This window comes from Alexandromys fortis, unplaced genomic scaffold (genome assembly GCF_014885135.2).
Source record: "Alexandromys fortis isolate MF-2015 unplaced genomic scaffold, M_Fortis_MF-2015_v1.1 scaffold_82, whole genome shotgun sequence".
NCBI classification, from domain to species: domain Eukaryota; kingdom Metazoa; phylum Chordata; class Mammalia; order Rodentia; family Cricetidae; genus Alexandromys; species Alexandromys fortis.
In genome coordinates this window covers 7,647,595-7,668,881 of record NW_026067963.1, presented here as the reverse complement: position 1 = coordinate 7,668,881, position 21,287 = coordinate 7,647,595, and the positions used below count along the sequence as shown (strand labels likewise).

General features: G+C 47.0%; 2 protein-coding genes across 5 annotated transcripts in view; both read right to left on the bottom strand.

Moving 5' to 3' along the window:
* Positions 1-13,040, bottom strand: part of Akap5 (A-kinase anchoring protein 5) — an 87,220-nt gene extending 74,180 nt beyond the window's left edge. The window contains exons 1-3 of one of the 4 annotated variants that reach the window (XM_050153624.1): positions 12,250-13,040; positions 8,171-9,989; positions 2,875-8,122 (exon numbers count right to left, since the gene is read on the bottom strand). In XM_050153624.1, coding sequence (XP_050009581.1) covers positions 7,682-8,122; positions 8,171-9,778 — 2,049 coding nt within the window. In that variant the 5' untranslated portion in view covers positions 9,779-9,989; positions 12,250-13,040 and the 3' untranslated portion in view covers positions 2,875-7,681. Of the gene's footprint in view, positions 1-2,874; positions 9,990-12,249 lie in introns of those variants that run through there. The other 3 variants (XR_007593805.1, XM_050153622.1, XM_050153623.1) reach the window with 3 other exon arrangements.
* Positions 13,041-19,243: 6,203 nt separating this feature from the next.
* The window catches only part of Mthfd1 (methylenetetrahydrofolate dehydrogenase, cyclohydrolase and formyltetrahydrofolate synthetase 1), a 66,424-nt gene continuing 64,380 nt past the window's right edge, over positions 19,244-21,287 (bottom strand). Inside the window, exons 27-28 of the mRNA XM_050153614.1 lie at positions 21,144-21,237; positions 19,244-19,471 (exon numbers count right to left, since the gene is read on the bottom strand). Coding sequence (XP_050009571.1) covers positions 21,148-21,237 — 90 coding nt within the window. The 3' untranslated portion in view covers positions 19,244-19,471; positions 21,144-21,147. The remainder of the gene's footprint in view (positions 19,472-21,143; positions 21,238-21,287) is intronic.

The window sequence follows — 21,287 nt, the reverse complement described above, 5'->3', positions numbered from 1 at the left end:
CAGGGAAATCCTACCTTGTTTGGTCCTTTCTTTTATTGGCATATATTCATTGCACATAGTGTGGGTTTCATAAAGTCAGCTTCAGGTATGTCATGTGCTTTGATGTAGTCATCCTCTGCCATTTCCTCCCCCACCCACGGTTTCGTTTCCTTTTTAATTTTTGTTGTTGTTTTGTATTTATTCATCTATCACCTGTCTATCATATCTATCATCTATCTATCATCTATCTATCTATCTATCTATCTATCTATCTATCTATCTATCTATCTTTAAGGCAGGGTCTCTCAGTTATATAGCTCAGGCTATTCTGCAACTCACTATGTAGACCAGACTGGCTTCAAACACAGCGGGATCCGTCCAGCTCCACCTCCCTGTGCTGACATTAAGGGCATGCGCCACCACACCCACATCACCTACCTCTTTCCTTTTATGTCTTATGAATGAGGCAGGAAACCGAGAAACAAAAGCATTCATTTTCTTTCAGCATCCATCTTATTTTTCTTAGCTTAATATCCAGTTGCATCCGTTTTCTGACAAATGACTGTTTCGTCTGTTTCGTTCTTCTGGCTGAATGAAGCTTCTGTGTATGTCTAACACATTTTCTTTATTGACGGACACCAAGGACCCTAACTTGGCTATGGTGAATTGTGCTGTAGCCAACATGGATGTAGAAGTATCTCTATGGTGTGTTGATGTGGAACTGTTCAGGTGTGTACCCAGAAGAGGTACAGGTAGGAAACAGTTCTGACACGTGGGATTGCATGAGATTTAAAATCTCCTACTCAGCCGAAGCATAGTGTCACACCCCTTTAACCCAGCAGAGGCAGGCAGATCTCTGAGTTCGAGGCCAGCGTGGTCTACCGAGCTAGTTCCAAGACAGCCAGGGATACACAGAGAGACCCTGTCTCAAAAACACAGAGGGAGGAAGAGGAGCTCCTGTAGCAAAGGAAAAGAGTAAAGAGCAACCTACGGAGAGGGAGAAGTCCAAATAGCTGTGCATCTGACAGGATTGCCATCGAGAATATAGAAAGAACTCAAAAAGTGAAACACACACACACACACAACAAAAACAATCCAGTCACGAAATGGGCTAATGGAAATTGTGATAAACAGCCAGTTCTCAGAAGACGAAGAACAAATGACTAGCGAACATTAAAAAGTGCTCGGCATCCTTAGCCACTCCTCAGGTACAGCTGAAAGCCGCGCTGAGACTCTGTCTCTCCACCACCATCCAGAAAACAAGAGGTGGGAGAGGAACCGGAAACTGATGTTGGGCTCACAGACCGGCACAGCCCCTGGAAATCGGTGTGGCGTTCCCTCAAAGAAGCCAGACCTGGTATTCACCTTGCCTCTCCTTCCCTTTCCTCACACACTTGCTACCTGCAGGTCAGCTGTTGGCCTTTCAAAACTACACTTCCTGACCCCTGCAGGGATGCCCTTTGGCTCCCTCCTTCCTCACTTCTACCCAAGTCCCCCTTTAATAGTCTCAGCTCTCATCAGCTGCCCCATTTTTTTTTTAGCTCTCTGCCCCCCTCTGCCTGCAGTGTTATGACTAGTATTCTCCCGCTTTGCACTAGTGCCTAAGTTTCTGTACAGCTGAGCTTTCTTGAGAAATGACCCCGCCTTCCCTCAGATAAATTGTCTGCAGGTGTTTACACCATGTTAGACCTTTTTCTGTTGAAACAACTTGGCTATATGGTATCAATTAACAAAGTATCCCTCAAACTATCAATCCCATGGTGGCCCCTCCTGTCAGAAACCCGAAGGGATGGCAGTGCTGTAGGAGAATTCTGGTACAATCTTTGTCCCCTCTCTTCTGAGTACTAGGAGCCCGGACATCCAGGCAGCCCTTATCCCTGCTGCTGTCTGCTGTTGGACCTGCAGGAAGGTTTAGGGGAGATCCGTGTGTGCCTCATAGGCCTTTGAAGAAGGGAACTTGGGAATTCAGCTCTGCCACAGTTTTCTGTGGCGAAAGCTGTTCAGAGTCTAAGTCCTACGTAGACTAAAGTATGAAGGCAAGAGAGAAAGTTCTCTAATGCACACCACAGGCCTGGTGGGAGAGGGAAAACTCAAAACTCTTCTAAGGCTGAACCTGCCCTCCCTCCCTCCCTCCCTCCCTCCCTCCCTCCCTCCCTCCCTCCCTCCCCCTCTCACCCCAGGCCTGAGGGCTCAGGTGCTGTTAGCACAGCGCTTCCTGATTTGTTTACTTTTGGTTTTCTTTTCCCCTTGGGTTCCCAGTCTTCTTGTGTGTCAATGCTTCCAGTGTGCAAGGATTACAGGTGGACACCACCACACCCAGAGTAACATACACACACACACACACACACACACACACACACACACACACACACACCCCTCATGTAGAGCTGGGCATTAAGCCCAGGGTCTTTCGGTCTCACCCACGCTGGGCAAGCACTCCCGCACAGACACACAGTCCTTCCTGCTCCCTGTTTCTGTGTTTTAAAGTATAAGCCACGAAAGCCCACTCTTCGGCACGTGTGGATGTATCCTGCCCCAGTGTCTACACGCAGAACACCCCAATGGCCAGAGATTATACTCAGTACAACTCGGGGAACAAAATCTCACCAATGAACACTTTTGAGGTTGGCTGCACTGCTGCACAGTGGGCTGTGCCAGCCTTGCCCGCTTTCTCCTGCCATATTTTTGTTTATTAGTTTATTAGTGGCTACAGGTTGTGTCACATGCCTGGCTCTCCTGGTTTAAACACTGAGCTTTTAAAAACTGTTATTTTGAATTTCTGCATAAATAGCAATTTTTACCATCACAGGAAAGGATAGTAAACTAAAAATACTCAGTATTTGCGGTAGTTACTCCTTTTTTTTTTTTTTTGTTTATTTTAAAGGCTGTCTTGGGATTGTTATGTAGACCAGGCTCGCCTCAAACTCACAGAGATCCTCCTGCCTCTGCCTGGGATTAAAGACATGTGCCACCACACCTAGCTCGCTAATTTTGATTGACCACACCTAGGAGATAGCTTCTAGGCACGTCTGTGAGAGAGTATGTGGATCAGGTTACTTGAGTGGGAAGACCCACTTTAACCATGGGTGGCCCTCTTCCATGAGCTAGGGCCCTGTGCTGAACAGACAGAAGAGAAGAAGCTGAGAGCTACCGTTCATCCTCTCTGTTTCCTGAGGTGGATGCAATGTGACCTGCTGCCTGAAGAAGTCCATGGCTTGTACCCCTCAAACCATGAACCAAGATAAATCTCCCCTTGGGTTGCTTTCTCCAGGTATGTTGTCATAGCAACAACACACGTGCGGTAGGTATATAAATCTCAGATGTAAAATGTGGATCTGAGGTTGGGGGTCAGCGCCACTAAATGGTGTGATGGTGCACACCTATAATCCCAGCACTTGGGAGGCTGAGGCAGGAGGATGCTCAAGGCTTGCCTGTCTTACAGTACAATGGAAGTAGTGGGAGCAGAATGAAATGAGGGCTTTAGGAAATCAAACCTGTGAAACAAGCAGCTGAAGTTGATATCATGTGGCTAACGTAAGCCCTTCCACACTGTGGCTCGTTATGAAACCATAAGGATTACTAACAATTCACAGACTAACAATACAGAAAAGACAGGCTGGGTGGTGGCGGCGCACACCTCTAATCCCAGAACTTGGGAGGCAGAGGCAGTTGGATCTTGAGTTTGAGGCCAGCCTGGTCTACAGAGTGAGTTCCAGAACAGTCAGAGAAACCCTGTCTCAAAAAAACAACAAACAAGCCCCGCCAAAAAGCCCCAGAAAAGCAACTGATGCAATAGGTAAGGAACAGTGAAACCTTCCCTTTTGTTTGTTTGATTTGGTTTTGAGGTCTCGGGGACTGAGCATGTCGCTTTGCCACTGGGTTCAGATGGCATCACATTCAGAACGGTCTGTTTTTACAGTTGTGTCTGTTCGGAGTTTTGTTTGCGTTTCTTTGCTGGAGGTGAACTCCTTTAGGCCTGGGTTGAAATGTCTCTGTAATCCCTAGCAGAGTGGAACTTTTTACAGAACTAAGTTTTCTCATTAGTGTGATCTTTACAGTTTTAGGAAATTAATATAAGTTACCATATCCCTTTTTAAAGACACAGATAAAATAAATAAGTTAATATAACATTTATTCTGTATTCGTCAGTACATGAATTAATTCAACTTGAAAACTTTTTCTCTACAGAATATTCTCTCTTGAATATGCGCCTCTGATTCACAGAAATACTAATTTTAATGAGGATACAAAATGGTTACTCTTACTTTTTAATGGCTCATCCACTTAACATTTCTATGGCAAAGACCCGACATGTGTGGCATTGTACAGGCCTTCTTCCTGCACCTGGTCACAAATCAGAATGGATACAGTGTTTGTGTTCAGACTGCCACTATATTCGGGTCCCAGTCCCCCTTTCCAGACAGAAACACTCTTTCTACTTCCCTGATTGGCATTTATCTTTTTGCTTTGTCTGTGGCTGCTTTTCCCCATCCTGGCTTCTGTTGCCACTTCTTTCCTTCCAACACACACACACACACACACACACACACACATACACACACCCTGCCCAGGATGAGCTGTGGGAGGTCCTACTACCAAGACATCGATAGGCGTTAAGCCTAATACATGTTGGATCTAACCTAATCGGGGGACACATACTTTGTGTAGATTCATCCTAATAAACTTTTGTCAAGGATCATTACAAAAAATTCTTGTTAAAAATGTGATAAAATGCAGTATGGATTGAATATCTTAATTCCATATAAGAAACTTTGTTACACAGTAAGACAGGAATTTGAACCTAAAGAAACTCTACAGTTTAAATGAAGATATTAAAAAAATGCAAAAATGGCAGGCAGAAAAGTCAAATCCTGGCGCAGTTAGTATTAAACTAGGAAGTAGAACACACTTACTCAGTAAAGCCGACAGAAGGATCTTTTCAAACAACAGGGTTCGAAAGTCTAACAATTATTTTAAAAAGTCTGACACAACCCCTAAAAAATTCTCAACTATAAAAATTAAGGCAAATTGAAGTTAGACATTTGCCGATGGAACAAACTCTGGGCCATGCGTACAGGCAAGGCTGGCCCAGGGCCTTCTCACAGGCCAAGAGCCTCACCTCGTCTCAGATGCCACCAGATAGTAGACCAATTAAGATCATTGCCATCTTGGCGCTGTCAAGCCCATTGCCGTGGAGGAGAATTATGCAGACAGCTTCTCTGAAGAGCTCCGTTCGTGCTACCTGCTCTTTATTCTTGGAGGTGGAGGAGGTGGCAAGGAACATGATTTCTGTTGGAAAGTTCTTTTGTTTTCTGCTACCTTTACTTAAATGTTACCAGGTACTATTTTTAATATCCTAAAAAGTGCTTTGAAAAAAAAAATGTTAAAGGAATAGTGACACACACACACACACACACACACACATCTTGGCAAGTGCTCATAGTCTCTGTCTTGTAAGTGGAGTGAATAATGCTTGACTCTTAAGGAAGTGAAGATAATATATTGAAAAATTGTTAAGTAGCTGATAAGCCTCCCCCGCCTTCAAAAAGAAATTAGAGTCTAGCTGATAAATGTTCATTAAAGGCAAATTTCAATTAAAATTCCTGTGAGTGATTAATGATGCCTAAATTGATTCCTTTAAACTGGTTGGTTTAAGGCCAAAAGGGTGTAAACTGAGTCAGAATCTTTCTACATATTTTTCACAGAAGGTCAAACTGCTTGAAATGCATCCTGTCATAATAAAATATTTTATAGTAGACTTCCAAGCTATCTGATTCCTGCTTTTTTTCTTTATAACAATGGAACAGTTTGGACCACCCTAAATTCCTCTATAATTTGGCCACATAGCAGATATATCAGATCGCAACCCACTGATGAATTTCTGCATCCTGTTTCCAGACAGAAACGCTCTTTAAGTCCCTAGAAAAGCCAGAGAAACCAATTAAGAATGAAGAAGAATATATTTTCTTATAAAAACAATCAATCAATCATAATGGCTCCTAACCAAAGGTGTATTTATCAAACAGCAGTATAAGGAACACACACACACACACACACACACACACTAAAACTTGAAACTTGGGGCTAATTTTTTACCTCCAAAATTACGTAGTTACTTTCCGTTTTTCAAGATCCCCAAATCTAAAATACCCTTACTAATTGCTAAGTGCTGTATATTTTATAGCTTTTTCTCATTCATAAGAGATTATTAGAAACTTTAATGCAAGTATATTGGCCTGGAGCCATTCTAATAGTAAATAGATACAGGGTTATTTAAAATACTGCAAATTGCACCAACCTTAATCAGGCATTTAAAACTGCTCATTTTAAACATATTTGCTGGTAGCTATACAAGTCTATTAGCACCATACACAGTGGGTTATTCTCTCAAAGATGATTTAGCAGTGATTTGGTTTCACGTCTAAAAGGTACACAATTAAAAGAAATGTATGGGGGGGGCAGTCGTGTGTTTTTATCTCTCTAAATTGAATGATGCCCCCATTGCCTGTTGAAAACATAAAGACAGGCAAGCCTGAAAAAAGGAGTTTCACATTCCAGCCAAGAATCTTGCTAAACATCCAGCATTTGGTTAAATTCCAAAGCCACGTTGGTTACTTCTGTAAGAGATCACAATAGGTATTTACAAACTGAAAGGACAGGAGAAAGCAATGTACACATATGCAGGCCATCATTACTGCTAAGTGCAGGGCAGATGAAAACCACTGGAGCTCCCGCCTCCGGAGGATGCTCTCCATCAGCCCCCTCCCCCATCTGCACTGCCTTTAACATCATCACTGGGTCAGAGAGTGGGGCAGGGTGCTGTACAGTATGAACCCTAACCCGCGGGGCTGGGAAGCATGTTACACTATCATGGCTAGACACATCGGAAAAACACCGGTGTTGAAAACCTATGCTTTAGCATGAATTTTGACTTTTTATTCACTCGTATACATAGTTCACGTTTGGCCAAGAAGAAACACTTTCAGAAGGATATTACGGTTTTCCTGGGCCTCCAGAAGTCGTTCCGCTAGAGGGAATCCTCCGTCATCTGGGGAGTTTGCCTTCTGGATGAAACAGACTATTCCCTTTATGTGTTTGTTTCTAACGTCTCAGCAGATAGTCCACACGGAGATGGGTATGTACAAGTCTGCTGGGCAGAAGACGGGGTGAGAAAACACACTCCCGGTTGCCACGCTTACATACTTGTTAACACTCGCCTGGCTGAAGGAACCTGGGAATGGCTTTTGGAAGGAGCTTGTGCGGGACTAGAAACCCTCTCACCTGACTCACCATGAGAAAATATACTGTAAAAGCAAAGCAAAGGCGGCGTTCGCCTTTACACGGGGTTGACCCGTCAGAAAAAAGCCAGACTTCGTGACGCTGGGGAACAGCAGGGAGCGTAAGCATACCAAGTGTTCAGTAAGTAGTCTTCCTCAGAGCACAGAACTCATCACTGGTCACTTCTGCACCTTCCTGTGTGTCACTGCGTCCTGTGATTTGTGCTGACTGTCTCCCTCCAGCCAGAAGCGACTGTGTTTGGGTGAGTTTTATAAACTTCATTTATTCTTCAGCCCTTCCGGGTTGGAACCGTACCTTTAAATTCCACAGATGGAATTTATTACTGAGAAAGAAGTGTCACAAATGTATAAAATAATTCATCTTTAAAGTTTTTTTTTCCTTTCCCATGATCTGGGAATTGAAGTCACTGTAAAAGAGTATTTATTTTATTATCCTCGGAAACCATTTCATTAACCAGCTGTTCTACAGACAACTGGATAGCATTCTTGACGAGGGAAGAGGCTGTTTCTATTAACAGTGTTTCATATTGTTCTGAAGTTCTCCCTTCGAAATCACTATCATTAGCAAAAACCCCTACTTGCTCATTTTCCATTGACATTAGGAATTGCTTAGGGACATTTTTAGATTTCTTAACATCAAATTCACTGATTTCAGTGTCTGTAATGATAATAGCAATTGGCTCCATTCTTTTGCATTCCTCTGATCTAGGTTTCTCTGTATCAATTCCATTTTCTTTCAGATCTGGTGCCTGGGCCATTACAGCTTCCTCTGCCTGGGCCACGACAGTTTCATCTGCCTGGGCCACGAAAGCTTCCTCTGCCTGGGCCACGACAGTTTCCTCTGCCTGGGCCACGAGAGTTTCCCCTGTCAGGGCCACGACAGTTTCCTCTGCCTGGGCCACTACAGTTTCCTCTGCCTGGGCCACGAGAGCGTCCTCTGTCTGGGCCACGAGAGCTTCCTCTGTCTGGGCCACGAGAGCTTTCTCTGCCTGGGCCACAAGAGCTTCCTTCGCCTGGGCCACGAGAGCTTTCTCTGCCTGGACCACTACAGTTTCCTCCACCAGGGCCACAACAGTTTCCTCTGCCTGGGCCATGACAGCTTCCTCCGCCTGGGCCACGACAGCTTCCTTCGCGTGGGCCATGACGGCTTCCTTCGTGTGGGCCACGACAGCTTCCTTCGCCTGGGCCATGACAGCTTCCTCTGCCTTGGCCATGACAGCTTCCTGTGCCTTGGCCACGACAGCTTCCTGTGCCTTGGCCACGATACCTTCCTCTGCCTTGGCCACGACACCTTCCTCTGCCTTGGCCACGACAGCTTCCTGTGCCTTGGCCACGACAGCTTTCTCTGCTTTGATCACAACAGCTTCCTCCACCTGGGCCACTACAGTTTCTTCTGCCTTGGCCATGAAAGCTTCCTCTGTCTGGGCCACTACGGCTTCCTTTTCCTGGGCCACTACAACTTCCTTTTCCTGGGCCACTACAGCTTTCTTTGCCTGGCCCACAGCACTTTTGTCTGCCTGGCTGACAGCAGCTTCCTCTGCCTGACTCAGTGGGGTTTCTTCCACCTGGCCCTGCACAATGTCACTTGCTTTCTTTTCTTCAGCAGCACCTTCTCTACTTCTGTCATCTTTCGCACTGGGTGCACGGTCTCGGATGCTGTCACTGGGTTTGTCGACACTGTGTTGATACGCAGTGGCTGGTGAGGCAGGAACACGAGAAGCCACTGGACAGGGGCTGTCTGCTTCTGAATTCTCAAGTGGACTTGCTTGCTGCGCCTGTACACTTGGCTTTTCCTTAATCACTTCAGCTTCCTTTCCCAGCACGGGAGTTCCCGTCTGAATAGCAGAAGACTCATCTTTTAATTCCAGTTCTACAGAAATCACATTCTCTCCAGATGTGACATTGCTGACCTGCGGTTCTTGGACATCTTTACCCTCTTCCACCAACACTGGGCCCTGTGTAGACTTAGCCTGGCTTGTCAGGTCAGCCGGCTGGGTCTGGGGTTTTATCTCCAAATCCTCAGCCCCTCTCTGCTGGACTCCCATGTTGTAGTCTGAGTCTTCTGTGAGTTTAGAATGACGACTTCTCTTTGCCCCTCTTGAGAATCTTATGCAAGGAATCTTAAGTCTGGATTTTGCCTTTTTCTTAGGAAGAGCTGCGTCCTCGGACTGCACTTCAGCCGCAGATGGCTTCTGCGTCTTCGAAGACGCTGACCTTTTCCTAGGTGTCACAAGGCGTTTGATGGAGGCCCAGGCCCCGGCTGGCTGTGGCTGATCAGAGGCCCCGGCTTCTGGGGGACGTGTCTTGGTCTCCTCGGCAGTCTTGGAAGCAACCTTAGACTTCATCTTGCTTGCTTTCTTCCTTCTCTTGAAGCAGAGCGTGGCTCTGTTCCTCTCCTGCCTCTCTTTCTGAGGACACACAGCCCCTGGGTCTTTTTCATCCTTCGTTTCTATCTGAATCTCAGAAGCTCCACTCTCCATTTTCACGCTAGACTCTTTCATTCTCTGAGGAGTGTCTTCTCTCTTCTTCTTGAAGTCCTTTGTGACAAAAATATCACACCAAGCCCGGCTTCTCCCGGGTGTCCACCCTTTCACTCCACAGCTGTTTCGGCGGCTTCTTCAGGACACAAACGCCTTGCGATTTCTTCCTTTAATTTCCCCTTTGAATGAAAGCTCTTTCCTGGGTAAACGTCTCCTCTATCCAAAGACCAACCTGAGAAGAGAAAAGAGTGGGGTTTTATTTCAGCACAAGCCTAGTATTTTTCATACAGACTGCATCACGTGGGGCGTATGCTCCACAGAACATACCGGAACAACCATGGCTGCAAAGTGAGGCTTGCTTTTGCCCTATCGAAAAAAAGATTCCAGTGTGAAGCCATTTTGCTTTATCATTTTTGTTAAAACTTCGGTGGAGGTCACTCTGCACGTACGTCCTTGCCCTTAGTTGACTTCTCCATGAATTGTTCATGGCCCCACACAGAAAGTTTAGCAAACGCAAAAACAACAGGGGGCCGGGTGATAGGCAGCTGGACTTCTTTCTCGTCACATCCGGGGAAGAACGGTTGGTTGGTTGGTATTGCGAGGGGCTTAGAGATGGCTCGAGACTAATCATGTCGAGCCCAATGACAGAACTGAGCTCCCAAGTGGGTGGTGGGCTTGCAGAAAGCCTTAGGCGAGATGAGGGCCTAGCCAGAGTTAGCAGCAGAAATCTTGACTCTCTGGTGTTCTTTCTATTGTAGCATACGGTTTCTGTTCTAAAAATGTACATCCCATCGAGGAGGTGCTACTTTCCATACACACCCAGAAAAACCCAGCATTGCTGTCGTTCTCCCGTCCTCAAGTCGTTGTGTAACTCTGACATCTCCCCCCCACAAGCGTCTGCCTCTCATACTTTCCCGCTGTAACCGCGCAGAGCTGGAGGGAAGTTAGTGAGGTCATAGCCAGCACTGGCTGTGCAACTCTTGTGTACGAGGCGGCGTGGAGCACGTCCACGCGCGTCTCTAACCTGCACCACGGTATCCCGGAGAGAGGAGGTGGTGGTGAGATCTCTCCATCTGCAGTGAAGCAGCCTGCCTGAGATTACAAAGCTAGTCAGCCACAGTGCTCAGATTTAGCCCGAGACTGCCTGGCTTCTGAAGCCTGTGCTTTAGTTCCGTGAGACAGTGGAGCGCTTTAAAACACGCACCCGAGGCTGGTCGTGGTGGTGCACGGACTGCCATTCGGGCGTGTGGGAGGTGGAGGCGGGAGAATCAGGCAAGGTCATCCCCAGCTAGACAGTGCAGTCGAGACCAGTGCTGGCTACACGAGACCCTATCTCAAGAGAGAAAAAGGGGGAAACTATGCTTTGGATCTGGGCACAGAGATCAGATAGCACTGGTTTAGCATGCCACGAGGTAAGGGATTTGATCCCCAGTGCCACCCCAAAATACCAATCTACAGAACAGAATGGCTTAAAGAATGGGGACATAGGGTGATCACACAACAATTCTATGGATTTTAGTTGACAGAGGTCCTGAGTTAGGCAAATTATTCTGCTTGCATGTAAATTTCTCACTGCTCTCTCATTTGGGTACCAGCTCCTAATTCTCTGTAGAACTGGAGCCCTGAAAAATCATTTTAAGATCTAAGGAGATTTTTTTTTCTAGGGTAGGTATTACACGTTTCAACTTCCTACACAGAAATATAAAATTCTAGAATAATGATGGAACCAAAAACCGCGTACAGTCTCTCCTCATGAACCCTTTATAAGCACTAGAGCCCAGTCTTAACGGCTCCAAGCCTGAGCAAGCATTCCTTCTAAGCAGAGGATGTATGGATAGAAGAAATATTCAAATGCCATCATATCCGGAAAGTATCTGAAACTAACCGAATGGCCCAGGGGTTTGCAGGAGAGGCTTCTCTGAATGTGCATCACTGTAGAAATGAGCACCCCAACAAGTGTATCCCAGGCAGGGAAAGGATGCAGCCAGCAGGAGTTAAAACTTTGCAGACGGTTAAGACTGCAAATGATTCGCCTTTACCTTCGAGTGGAGCACGATCGCCTTGGAAACCTTAACGTCCCTGCTCTCCTTCGCTGGCAGAATCTCACGTCTAAGGCCACAGAAAACAACCGCCACCCTTACCCCTCCTTGGGCAGCAAAGAGCAATCACTATCCAAGCAGAGCAAGGAACCTTTCCCAGCACCAGACACGAACCGCTAAGCTTCCTGCTGGAGGAAGGACTCCATCCTCCAGGCTTGACACCCCTGTGCAAGAGACAGGGCTCAGGAGAAAGTGCTCAGCAAGGAAAACACCGGAGGCATGGAAGAGATAGCCCAGCTTTAAGCTAGCTGCAGAATTATCATAGACCGGAGCCGAGAATCACAGTTCCCCAAAAAGCCTTGAAGAAGGAAAACGGCTAAGTAGCCGCTGCCAAGACTCCAGCAGCACCGCGTGCGAAGCGAGCGGGCGGCAGAACTGCCCAGAGTCACCCACCTGGAGACGCCTGAGGACCAGGCGACCTTGCAGTCCGCGCCCCTCGCTGTCTGGTGACCCGGACCCTGGTTCTGCCGCCGCCGTCACCTGCCCACTAGGGACTCAGTGCATCCGATCCTGACCCAGAGCCTCTGGTCCTGCCTCTACTTACCCAGAGCGCCGCGGTCTCGGGCCAGCTCTGCTCCCGAGGTCGAGGCGCACGGGCCCAAACAACGGGGAGCTCCGGAAGCCGCGGAGCGCGTAGCCCTCTGCAGAGGGACCGCAGCCGCACGCCCCCTCCCCAGTGCGGAGAGAGACAGCTGGCCGCGCCAATGCGAGCGGAGCAGCGGGGCGGGGCGAGGGCCGGGGGCGGGGCAAACCCAGCCAGCCACCTGCCAGCAGACTGCCCGGCCGCCTGGAAGAGACCTTCGTGCTCCCGCCCCGTACGCAACCCCCGCGGCATAATGACATCAGGGTCTGGGTAGAGGGACCAGCAAGAGAGAGCAGGAGGACCGAAAGGAGAAGAGGGGAGAGGATCCCTCATTTCCTGAGACTCACAGTCGCAAAAAAAAACCCGTTTGAAAACGCGAGGCGCCCACCATAAATTCCTCTCGAACATTAAAGACAAGGTAGACAGTTTATTTTCAAAGAAAGATTGATGGGGGTGGAAAAGATGGCTCAGCGGTGAGCAGCACGTATTTCCTTTTCCAGGGGATCCGAGTTCGATCCCCATCACCCACATCAGGCGGCTCTCAACCACCTGTAACCAACTCTACAGGGATATCTTGCTTCTGTGGGCAAAATACACTCGCATGCACATGCCCGCTCTCCCTCCATAACTAAAGATAAATTTAAAAAGCAAGACCCATAACTGTACAGAATCATAAGGGGTCATCTGGAAAAAAATATTTTGAGACAGGTCTCAGTGTCTAGCTCTGGCTGACCTGGCATTATGTAGACCAGGATGGCACCCAGCTCACAGAGATCTACCTACCTCTGCCTCGGGAGCCACACCTGGGCAGAGAGAAAATTATGTATATGGTAAGAAACTGAAACAAAACCAGCTTTGTCAAACAGGACCCCAGACCTGCAGAGGCCAAGCTGAGGTCTGCTGGAGGGATGTGGTCATTCACATTCATAGGGCACAGGTGAGGGGCGTATAGAACACAGCCCGTCTAATGTCTCACCTAGAAGCACAGCTTCCTTTAGCATTCCTTGGGGGTTGCTCACCTTGTTCCTCTCAAGCGGGGCTAGAGATAAGAGCACTTGCCATTCCAGCCCCATTTGGAGCAGAGGGTGCTGGCAGAGTCCACACTCCGGAGCAGGAAGGTGTCGCGTTGGGTGAAAAACAACAGCCCAAGTACATTTCTGTGCACACAAGGTGTGGCTTCCACAGCTCAGCGCCAGTGGCTTGGGGGTGTTTTCAAGAGCTTCAGCTAAGGTCCTGTAAATGATATCCCAGCCTCCTCCAGGCTTTTTCTTGGCACAGAGCTCAGGAGCCCCAGGAACGTGTAAGAACAAGACCCTTTCCCTTTTTCTTTTATATATACTTCTCAAACTGCAAACAGTCTGGGATTCAGGAGGTCAGCATTGTGGAGCTCGAGAGAACAACAGCCAAGTTTCTTGAGTGTTGGTAATTGTGCTGTTTCAGACCGGTNTTTTTCGAGACAGGGTTTCTCTGTAGTTTTTGGTGCCTGTCCTGGAACTAGCTCTTGTAGACCAGGCTGGCCTCGAACTCACAGAGATCCGCCTGCCTCTGCCTCCCGAATGCTGGGATTAAAGGCGTGCGCCACCACCGCCCAGCCCCTTCCCTTTTTCTTGAGGGGACCAAGATCTCTGGGAGGGTTAATCTCGGATGTCCACTTGGGGATGGTTTTTCTAGGAATATATTTTCCCTTCCTAAGATTTCTAGTCTAGACTTATTCCACCAAGACTTGATAAGGAATAAATTCTTGGGACACAAAACTGATAAAATTCTAAGTTAAACTTGTAGGTTAAAAGTTAGTGATAAGAAATGTATGTAACGGGGCTGGAGAGATGGCTCAGTGGTTAAGAGCATTGCCTGCTGTTCCAAAGGTCCTGAGTTCAATTCCCAGCAACCACATGCAACCATCTGTAATGAGGTCTGGTGCCCTCTTCTGGCCTGCAGACATACACACAGACAGAATATTAAATAAATATTAAAAAAAAAAAAAGAACTGTATGTAACACAGGAAAACCAGATACAGGCAAGCTGTAATTACGGAGTTCGAAGGAGGGAGCTGCAGAGGTGTTTAGAGGTTACGAGTTCTTCCTGATTGGCAGAGGACCAGAGTTCAATTCATTTCAGGTCACTCATGGCTGCCTTTAACTTCAGGTCCAGGGGATCCTACATCCTCTTCTGGTCTCCACAGGCATGTGTGCACGTGCCACACACACACACACACACACACACACACACACACACACACACACATGCACTCATGAACGCGCGCCATAGAGGGGGCTGAAGATGGATGTCCACTCAGTTTGTATAACATTTGCCTGGCGTGCACAAAGCCTGGGGTTAGGACATGGTAAAACATGCCTGTGGTCTCAGCACTCAAGAAGTAGGGATGATAGGATGAGACTTTCAAAGCCATCCTTGGCTACATAGAGAGTCTAAGGTCAGACTGGGCTCCACGAGACCCTGTCTCAAAAATCGAAATGAACTTGATTTAGCAAACACAGGCGAGTGAAAATGGTCTTTTTATCCCCACGTAGGTTATGTTAACCCTGCTTCTACGTCCTCTCGAACTTGAAACAAGCTGAAGAAATCCATGCCACTCAAGCAGTAGAGGTGCTGTGACGTCAGCACCAATCTAGCAGACCTGGGAGTTGGCAGTCATTTAGGAAAAGAAGCAAAAGAAGGCTGATTGTGAAAAGGACAGGGTACCACAGCTGTTATTAGAAAGCAGCTGGAGCCAGGGGTGGCAGTGCAATCCGGGGACTTGGGTGGCTGAAGCAGGAGGATGCCAAGTCCCTAGCCAGGCTATGCTATATAGCAAGCCCCGCTTAAAAAAATAAAAAGCATTGGGAGAGGAGAGATGCAGGTTGAAACACCAGCAATAAAGAGAATCTTAGAAACTTGTAGCTTTCCTACTTGCTTTGCTCCTAAAAAGGAGCTGAACACATTTAAAAGCTAGATTTATCTTCTAAGGGAAAATATGATTTATATGATCAATAGCTTATCTGACACCTCTCTCATGCGCGCGCATGCACACACACAGAAGAGAGAATATTACTATAAATAAAATTCCGCATTTGTGGCTTTTCTTTAGGATATGATGAGAACTCGATGCCAGATGTTTGAACAATGCACTCGGTACCTCATGCTTGAGAGAAAAAGAAACCTGTCATTCCTAAACACACTTAAGTGACAAGACTGCTAAGCTATTACTGTATTATTATTGCCTACTACTCCATTTGAATTATATAATTAGGAAATGAGCTATAAATACCTCTCCAATCTGATGAGGAACTATCCCCCTTACAGCTAATCTTATTAATGTCACAGATACAGCGTGCCAATAAAGTAGCCTACATATGCTTCTGAACAGCACTGAATTGAATATATGATCTCTTCCATTCTGGTCCCCATCCACATGGTCCTGGCTTTTAGCTACCAAAATGGTCTCAACTCCTTGTTAACAATTCTTAAGCTCTTGAACCTTTCTCAGAACCAGCCTTCCATGTACCTTCCTCCGGCACACCATCTAGTGAACTGGCGGCTCCAGGTCGGGAGGGTGGGGGATGGACGTTGATCTATTTGTGGGCACCACGAGAGCTGCAGGGAGCTAACGCAAAGCCAAGTGCCTTACTTGGCAGCACAGGCATACCGCTGTCACACTTAAACTATGTGTATATACATCTTCCCCGTGCACGGCCCCTGAGGGGCAATCAGGAGGCACAGTCTGCTTCTCAGGGATCCTACCAATATGGAGAGGGGAGCGCCAGAAGATAAGACTGGGGGCCAGCAGATCTGGTGGACTGCTAGTCCCGTGGTGAAGGGATAGGACTTGCCCTGGCGACATGGACATGTCCCCTCTACACTGATACTTCTATAGGCATTTTATACACTTTGCTGCAGGTATCGCATGCCTTTCCTCTGTACTTGTGGCACCTTCGGGCAAAGATCCAAGAATCAGGAACATAAAATCCTTGCCCATCAGGATTGCTCAGCAGCCACCACGACCTGATCTCCTTTAAACTTTCATACACCTTAGTTTCCTCTTCCTTCTGGAGGCAAGCAGGATGGACCCAGTCTTCTACTTTGCACAGTTTGGTAGGAGCTGCCTTCCAGGAACTGCTAAGAGGCAGCAGAGAGCAGAGTCTTTGGAATAAGGTGACAGCAAACACCAGCCCTGGAGCCCTGAAATACCCTTCCGTAAAATGAGACAGAAGCCCAAGTGATTACAATACACGTCCACATTTCCAAGCAGGTGTCAGCTCTTGCCGTGAAGTCGGAGTTTAACTGGCAGGGATCAGTTGTGTGGAGGCTTGCACACAAGTTGCAAAGACATATGAGAATTTCCCTGCTTTTTTTCTACCAATACGTTATTTACTTGTTGCTTTGTTGAACAAACCCAGGGCCTTACACGTAACAGGCAAGCAATCCACCATTGAGCTACACCTGAAGCCCCATGCTACATTCTTTCTATAGTAAAAACCATAGGACTGGAGAGATGATTCAGCCGTGAAGAGCGTGTGCTGCTGTATTAGTAGAACCCATGTCAAGTAGCTCACAAATACCCGTCCGGTTCCAGGGGATCCAATGCCACTGGCCTCCATGGGCACCAGCAAGTTCCCCCACACTGATACAAACACATCATTAAAAATTAATCTTTTGGCTTTTCTTTCTTTTATTTATTTTTTTTTTCAAGACAGTTTCTTTGTGTTGCCCTGGCTGTGGCTGTTCTGGAACTCACTCTGTAGACCAACCAGGCTGTCCTCAAACTCAGAGACTCATCTGCCTCTGTCTCCAGAGTGTTGGAATTAAATGCATGTACCATCACACCTAGTTCAAAATCTTAAAAACAAACAATCCCCTCCCCAAATTAAAATTACACGTCTTTAAATCCCATCACTCTGGGAGGCAGAGGCAGGAGGATCTCAGACTGGTCTTCATAGTCAGAGATACACCCTACCTCCCAAAAATCAGGAAAAAAAAAAACTTTAGGGGCTGAAGAGCTCCTCATTGGTTGAGAGCACTTATTACTCTTCCAGAGGACCCAAGCCAGGTTCTTAGCACCTGTCAGGAAGCTCACGATCACGAACACCTATAACGCCAGCTTCAGGGGACCTAACACCCTCTTTTAACTTCTACAGGTACCCATACATATGAAAATAAAGTGAATTAAAAATAATTGGTCTTTTAAATCTCCCCCCCTTTTTTTAAAGATTTATTTATTTATTATATATACAACATTCTGCCTCGATGTATGCCCACATGCCAGAGGAGGGTGCCAGATCTCAGTACAGATGGTTGTGAGCCACCATGTGGTTGCTGGGAATTGAACTCAGGACCTCTAGGAAGAGCAGCCAGTGCTCTTAACCGCTGAGCCATCTCTCCAGCCTCTCCCCCCTTCTTTATATTCACTTGTCACTATTCTTTCCAGTACTGAGTGATCACCTAGCAAATCCCATCCTGGATGATATTCTATAGACTACTTGGAAGCTTACTAAAAAGATGCCTCATCTCAGGGGCAGCAATGAGTACTTGAAATGTGCCAGAAGAGAGGGAAAATAGAAGACAGAGACAAGAGAGGCAAAAACATGCTAGACACGTCAAACAGACAGAAACCCACAAGACAGCCAGCACGGAGGGGTAGACCCTAGGTCCTGGCAGGCCAGCAAACATTTGCTAAGCCAGCGGGGCAGAAACGGCTCATCCAGAGCTTGTGCTGTCATCCCTGAGGACTCAAATGGAATCAGCAGAGATGTCTATCGCCATAATGGATAATTAAAACGCGGCACATACATAAGATAGGATGTTATCCAGCCATGAAGAAATATAAAATCATGAAAATAGACCACTATATCAAGCGAGGTACCCCATGCTCAGGAGACAAACGCTTAGATTCTGTTATGTACAGATTCTGGCCTTTGGCTGTTAAATATGGATGTCGAGGTAGGAGTAAACAGGAGCAAAGGTCAGGAAACTAGAAAGGGGTCTACAGGAGAGGAGTAGGGATGGCAACAGAACAAGTGGAAGGGGGAATATCAGAGGGAAAAGATGAGGTGGGGGGAGAACCAACCAAAAATTAAGTGTATATAAAAATCCCACACAGAGATCCAGAGACCTGTTATTTTGTATATTAACTTTAAAAAATTCTATCTATCTATCTACCTACCTACCTACCTACCTACCTACCTTTCTCTCTGTACACACACACACACCAGTAACAAAACCCAACTGCATTAAGGCAATGATTCAAATGGGATCCCAAAGATGTCAAAACATTCATACAAGCAGCAGCTTCCCTGGGGAACAAACTTGGCCGGATCAGGAAAGTATAAAATAGGGAAGTCTCCCACCATACCCTACTTTCCACCCCACCCTTTCAGTTCCCCTGAGTTAAGTTCTCACAGAGATAAACACACAAGCCAAAACCCACCCCCCCTTCAAACAACAGATCACAAAGCGCTTCCTGCAGCCTGCTTCTTTATTGCCCCCACCCCACCCCACCATGTCCTTATTCAGTGGATGTGAGCCACCATGTGGTTGCTGGAAATTGAACTCAGGACCTTTGGAAGAGCAGGCAATGCTCTTAACCTTTGAGCCATCTCTCCAGCCCCAGTGTTATTGTTTTTTTTCCAAGACCAGGCTTCCTGTGTAGTCCTGGCTGTCCTGGAACACACCAGGCTGGCCTTAAACTCACAGAGATCCACCTGCCTCTGCCTCCCGAGTCCCGGGATTAAAGGCATGCACCACCACCACCTGGCCTGTTTTACTGTTCTACCGAGGCCTAACAACGTCACAATTTTCAACACCACGGTAGCAAAATTATTCCATTTATTCTGTGAATTTTCTCTAAGTAAATAGACACGATTTATGTTAATTTATACACGATGATGTGAATTAAGGCTGTAAAAGGCTTTAGGGAAACTCCCACTATTCCTGAAGCTCTTCGGGGCGGGGCTGACTTCCTGGACTTCCGCACACTTCCTCAGTGGGCCTGCACAGACACTGGCCAGACAAAGTGGCCTCTTGCGGACAGAAGATCTGAAAGGAAAGGCACGAAGAAGGAATGAGTGATTTCTCTGAGCACTGCAGTTTCCTCTGTCCTTCCGCACCTCACTCTCCGGCTGCCTCTCCAAGTGTTCACACTTAAACCTTCCCTTCTAGGGTCTGTCCATATATAGGCTTGAAAAGCAACCATGACGTGCCGGTTGTGTGAACAGCAGGTAGGACCGAGCAAGGAGCCAGGACAAGCCGGTCTCCCAGCTCTTCCAGGCTTCCCCCATGTTCTGTACTAGGTCTGAAACCCACAGTCATGTGCCCTTGTTGGAAACCCCTTCACCACTGTCCCAAAGCCAGCTCCCTAGACTCACACCTTTCCCTTTCTTGGGTTAGTTCCTCATTTTCTACTTTGTTAAATAGCTTTTTAGCAGAAGTGGGGGTGGCAACCCTTTGCCCGCCTGAAAATACCTTGGCAGATTTGGCCAGGGGTAAACATAAGATGAAAGCTATCTTCCCCTCACATATTCAGGACATTCCTCTGCCACCTTAAAGCTCCTTATTGCTGATAAGACAGGCATTCCATTCTCTTCCCATTCCACGGCCCTGGCTGCACCAACGCCCGGCTCTCAATTCTTTGGAGAGGGATGACGAGGATTTTCCTGCTTGGCATTTTTGAGCTCTGAACTGAATGTGAGTACCTGGGGCCCTGTTACACAGGGCCCAAGAACCACAGAAGTGGTTCTGCTTCCTTCTCTGTTTTCTGGATGATTACCCGAGTAATGTCTCTGTGAGTGTATGCGTGTGCTTTCCTGGAACCGAACATGGCTTTCACACAGGCTTAGCACTGGCTCCACCATCAGCTATAGCCCCAGCCCAGTGCTCCAATGCTGCTTGCCTTCTGTCTGTCTGTCTGTCTGTCTGTCTGTCTCTCTCCCTCCCTCCCTTCCTCCCTCCCTCCTTTTTTGGTTTTGTTGAGACAGGGTTTCTCTGTGTAGCCCTGGCGGTCTCGAACTCACTCTGTAGACCAGGCTGGCCTTGAACTTGAATTTGCAGATCCGCCTGCCTCTACCTCCTGAGTGCTGGGATTAAAGGTGTGAGCCACTACCACTGGTTTCTGTCTTTTCAAGGTACAAGGATTTGGGGCTGCTTCTGCCTGTTCTAGATCATCAACTCTGAGCCCCACGCCTCCTGGGGCTCTTTCAGAGGGAAGCTGCCGTCTCCTGCAGGCCTCTGTGGTGACTAGGCTGCACCCTTCTCCCTGCAATCCCACCCACTCTCCAGCCTAAGACATTAATATCGTTAATATTTAATTCATTGATTGCTGTTAATTCTCTTTTCTGAGGGCCTCTTCTCAGTGAAATCTGGAAAGAAATATTTGCAAATCACTAGAATTTGAGTGTTTGTATACTCAGTTTGAGCCTTAGAATTCATGAATAATCTCAAAGAGGAAAAAAAAAAACACCAAAACACCAAAACAACCCCAAACCAAAAACCTTTTGCAGGGCAAGAAAGACGGTTCCACTGGCAAAGGCACTTGCTACCGACCTAAAAACCCAGCATCCATATGGTGAAAGAATACCTGACCCTTCTGACCCCAACATACACCACGCGCACATCCCTCCCTGCTCCCATGAAGTCAACAAACAATTAAATGTATTTTATTTTTTGAAATAAAAGCAAATAAGAAAAATCTTGCCCGGTAACAACAGCTCACCTGTTTAAAACAATCCATTCACCTGTTCGGTTTCAGGGTCCAAATCAATATCATAAAAGCAGGGCCGGGTAGGGAGTCCAGGCATTGTGCTCATCTACAAGGTAAAATAGCGGTACAAATGAACTGAAGGGACCAGCAAGATGG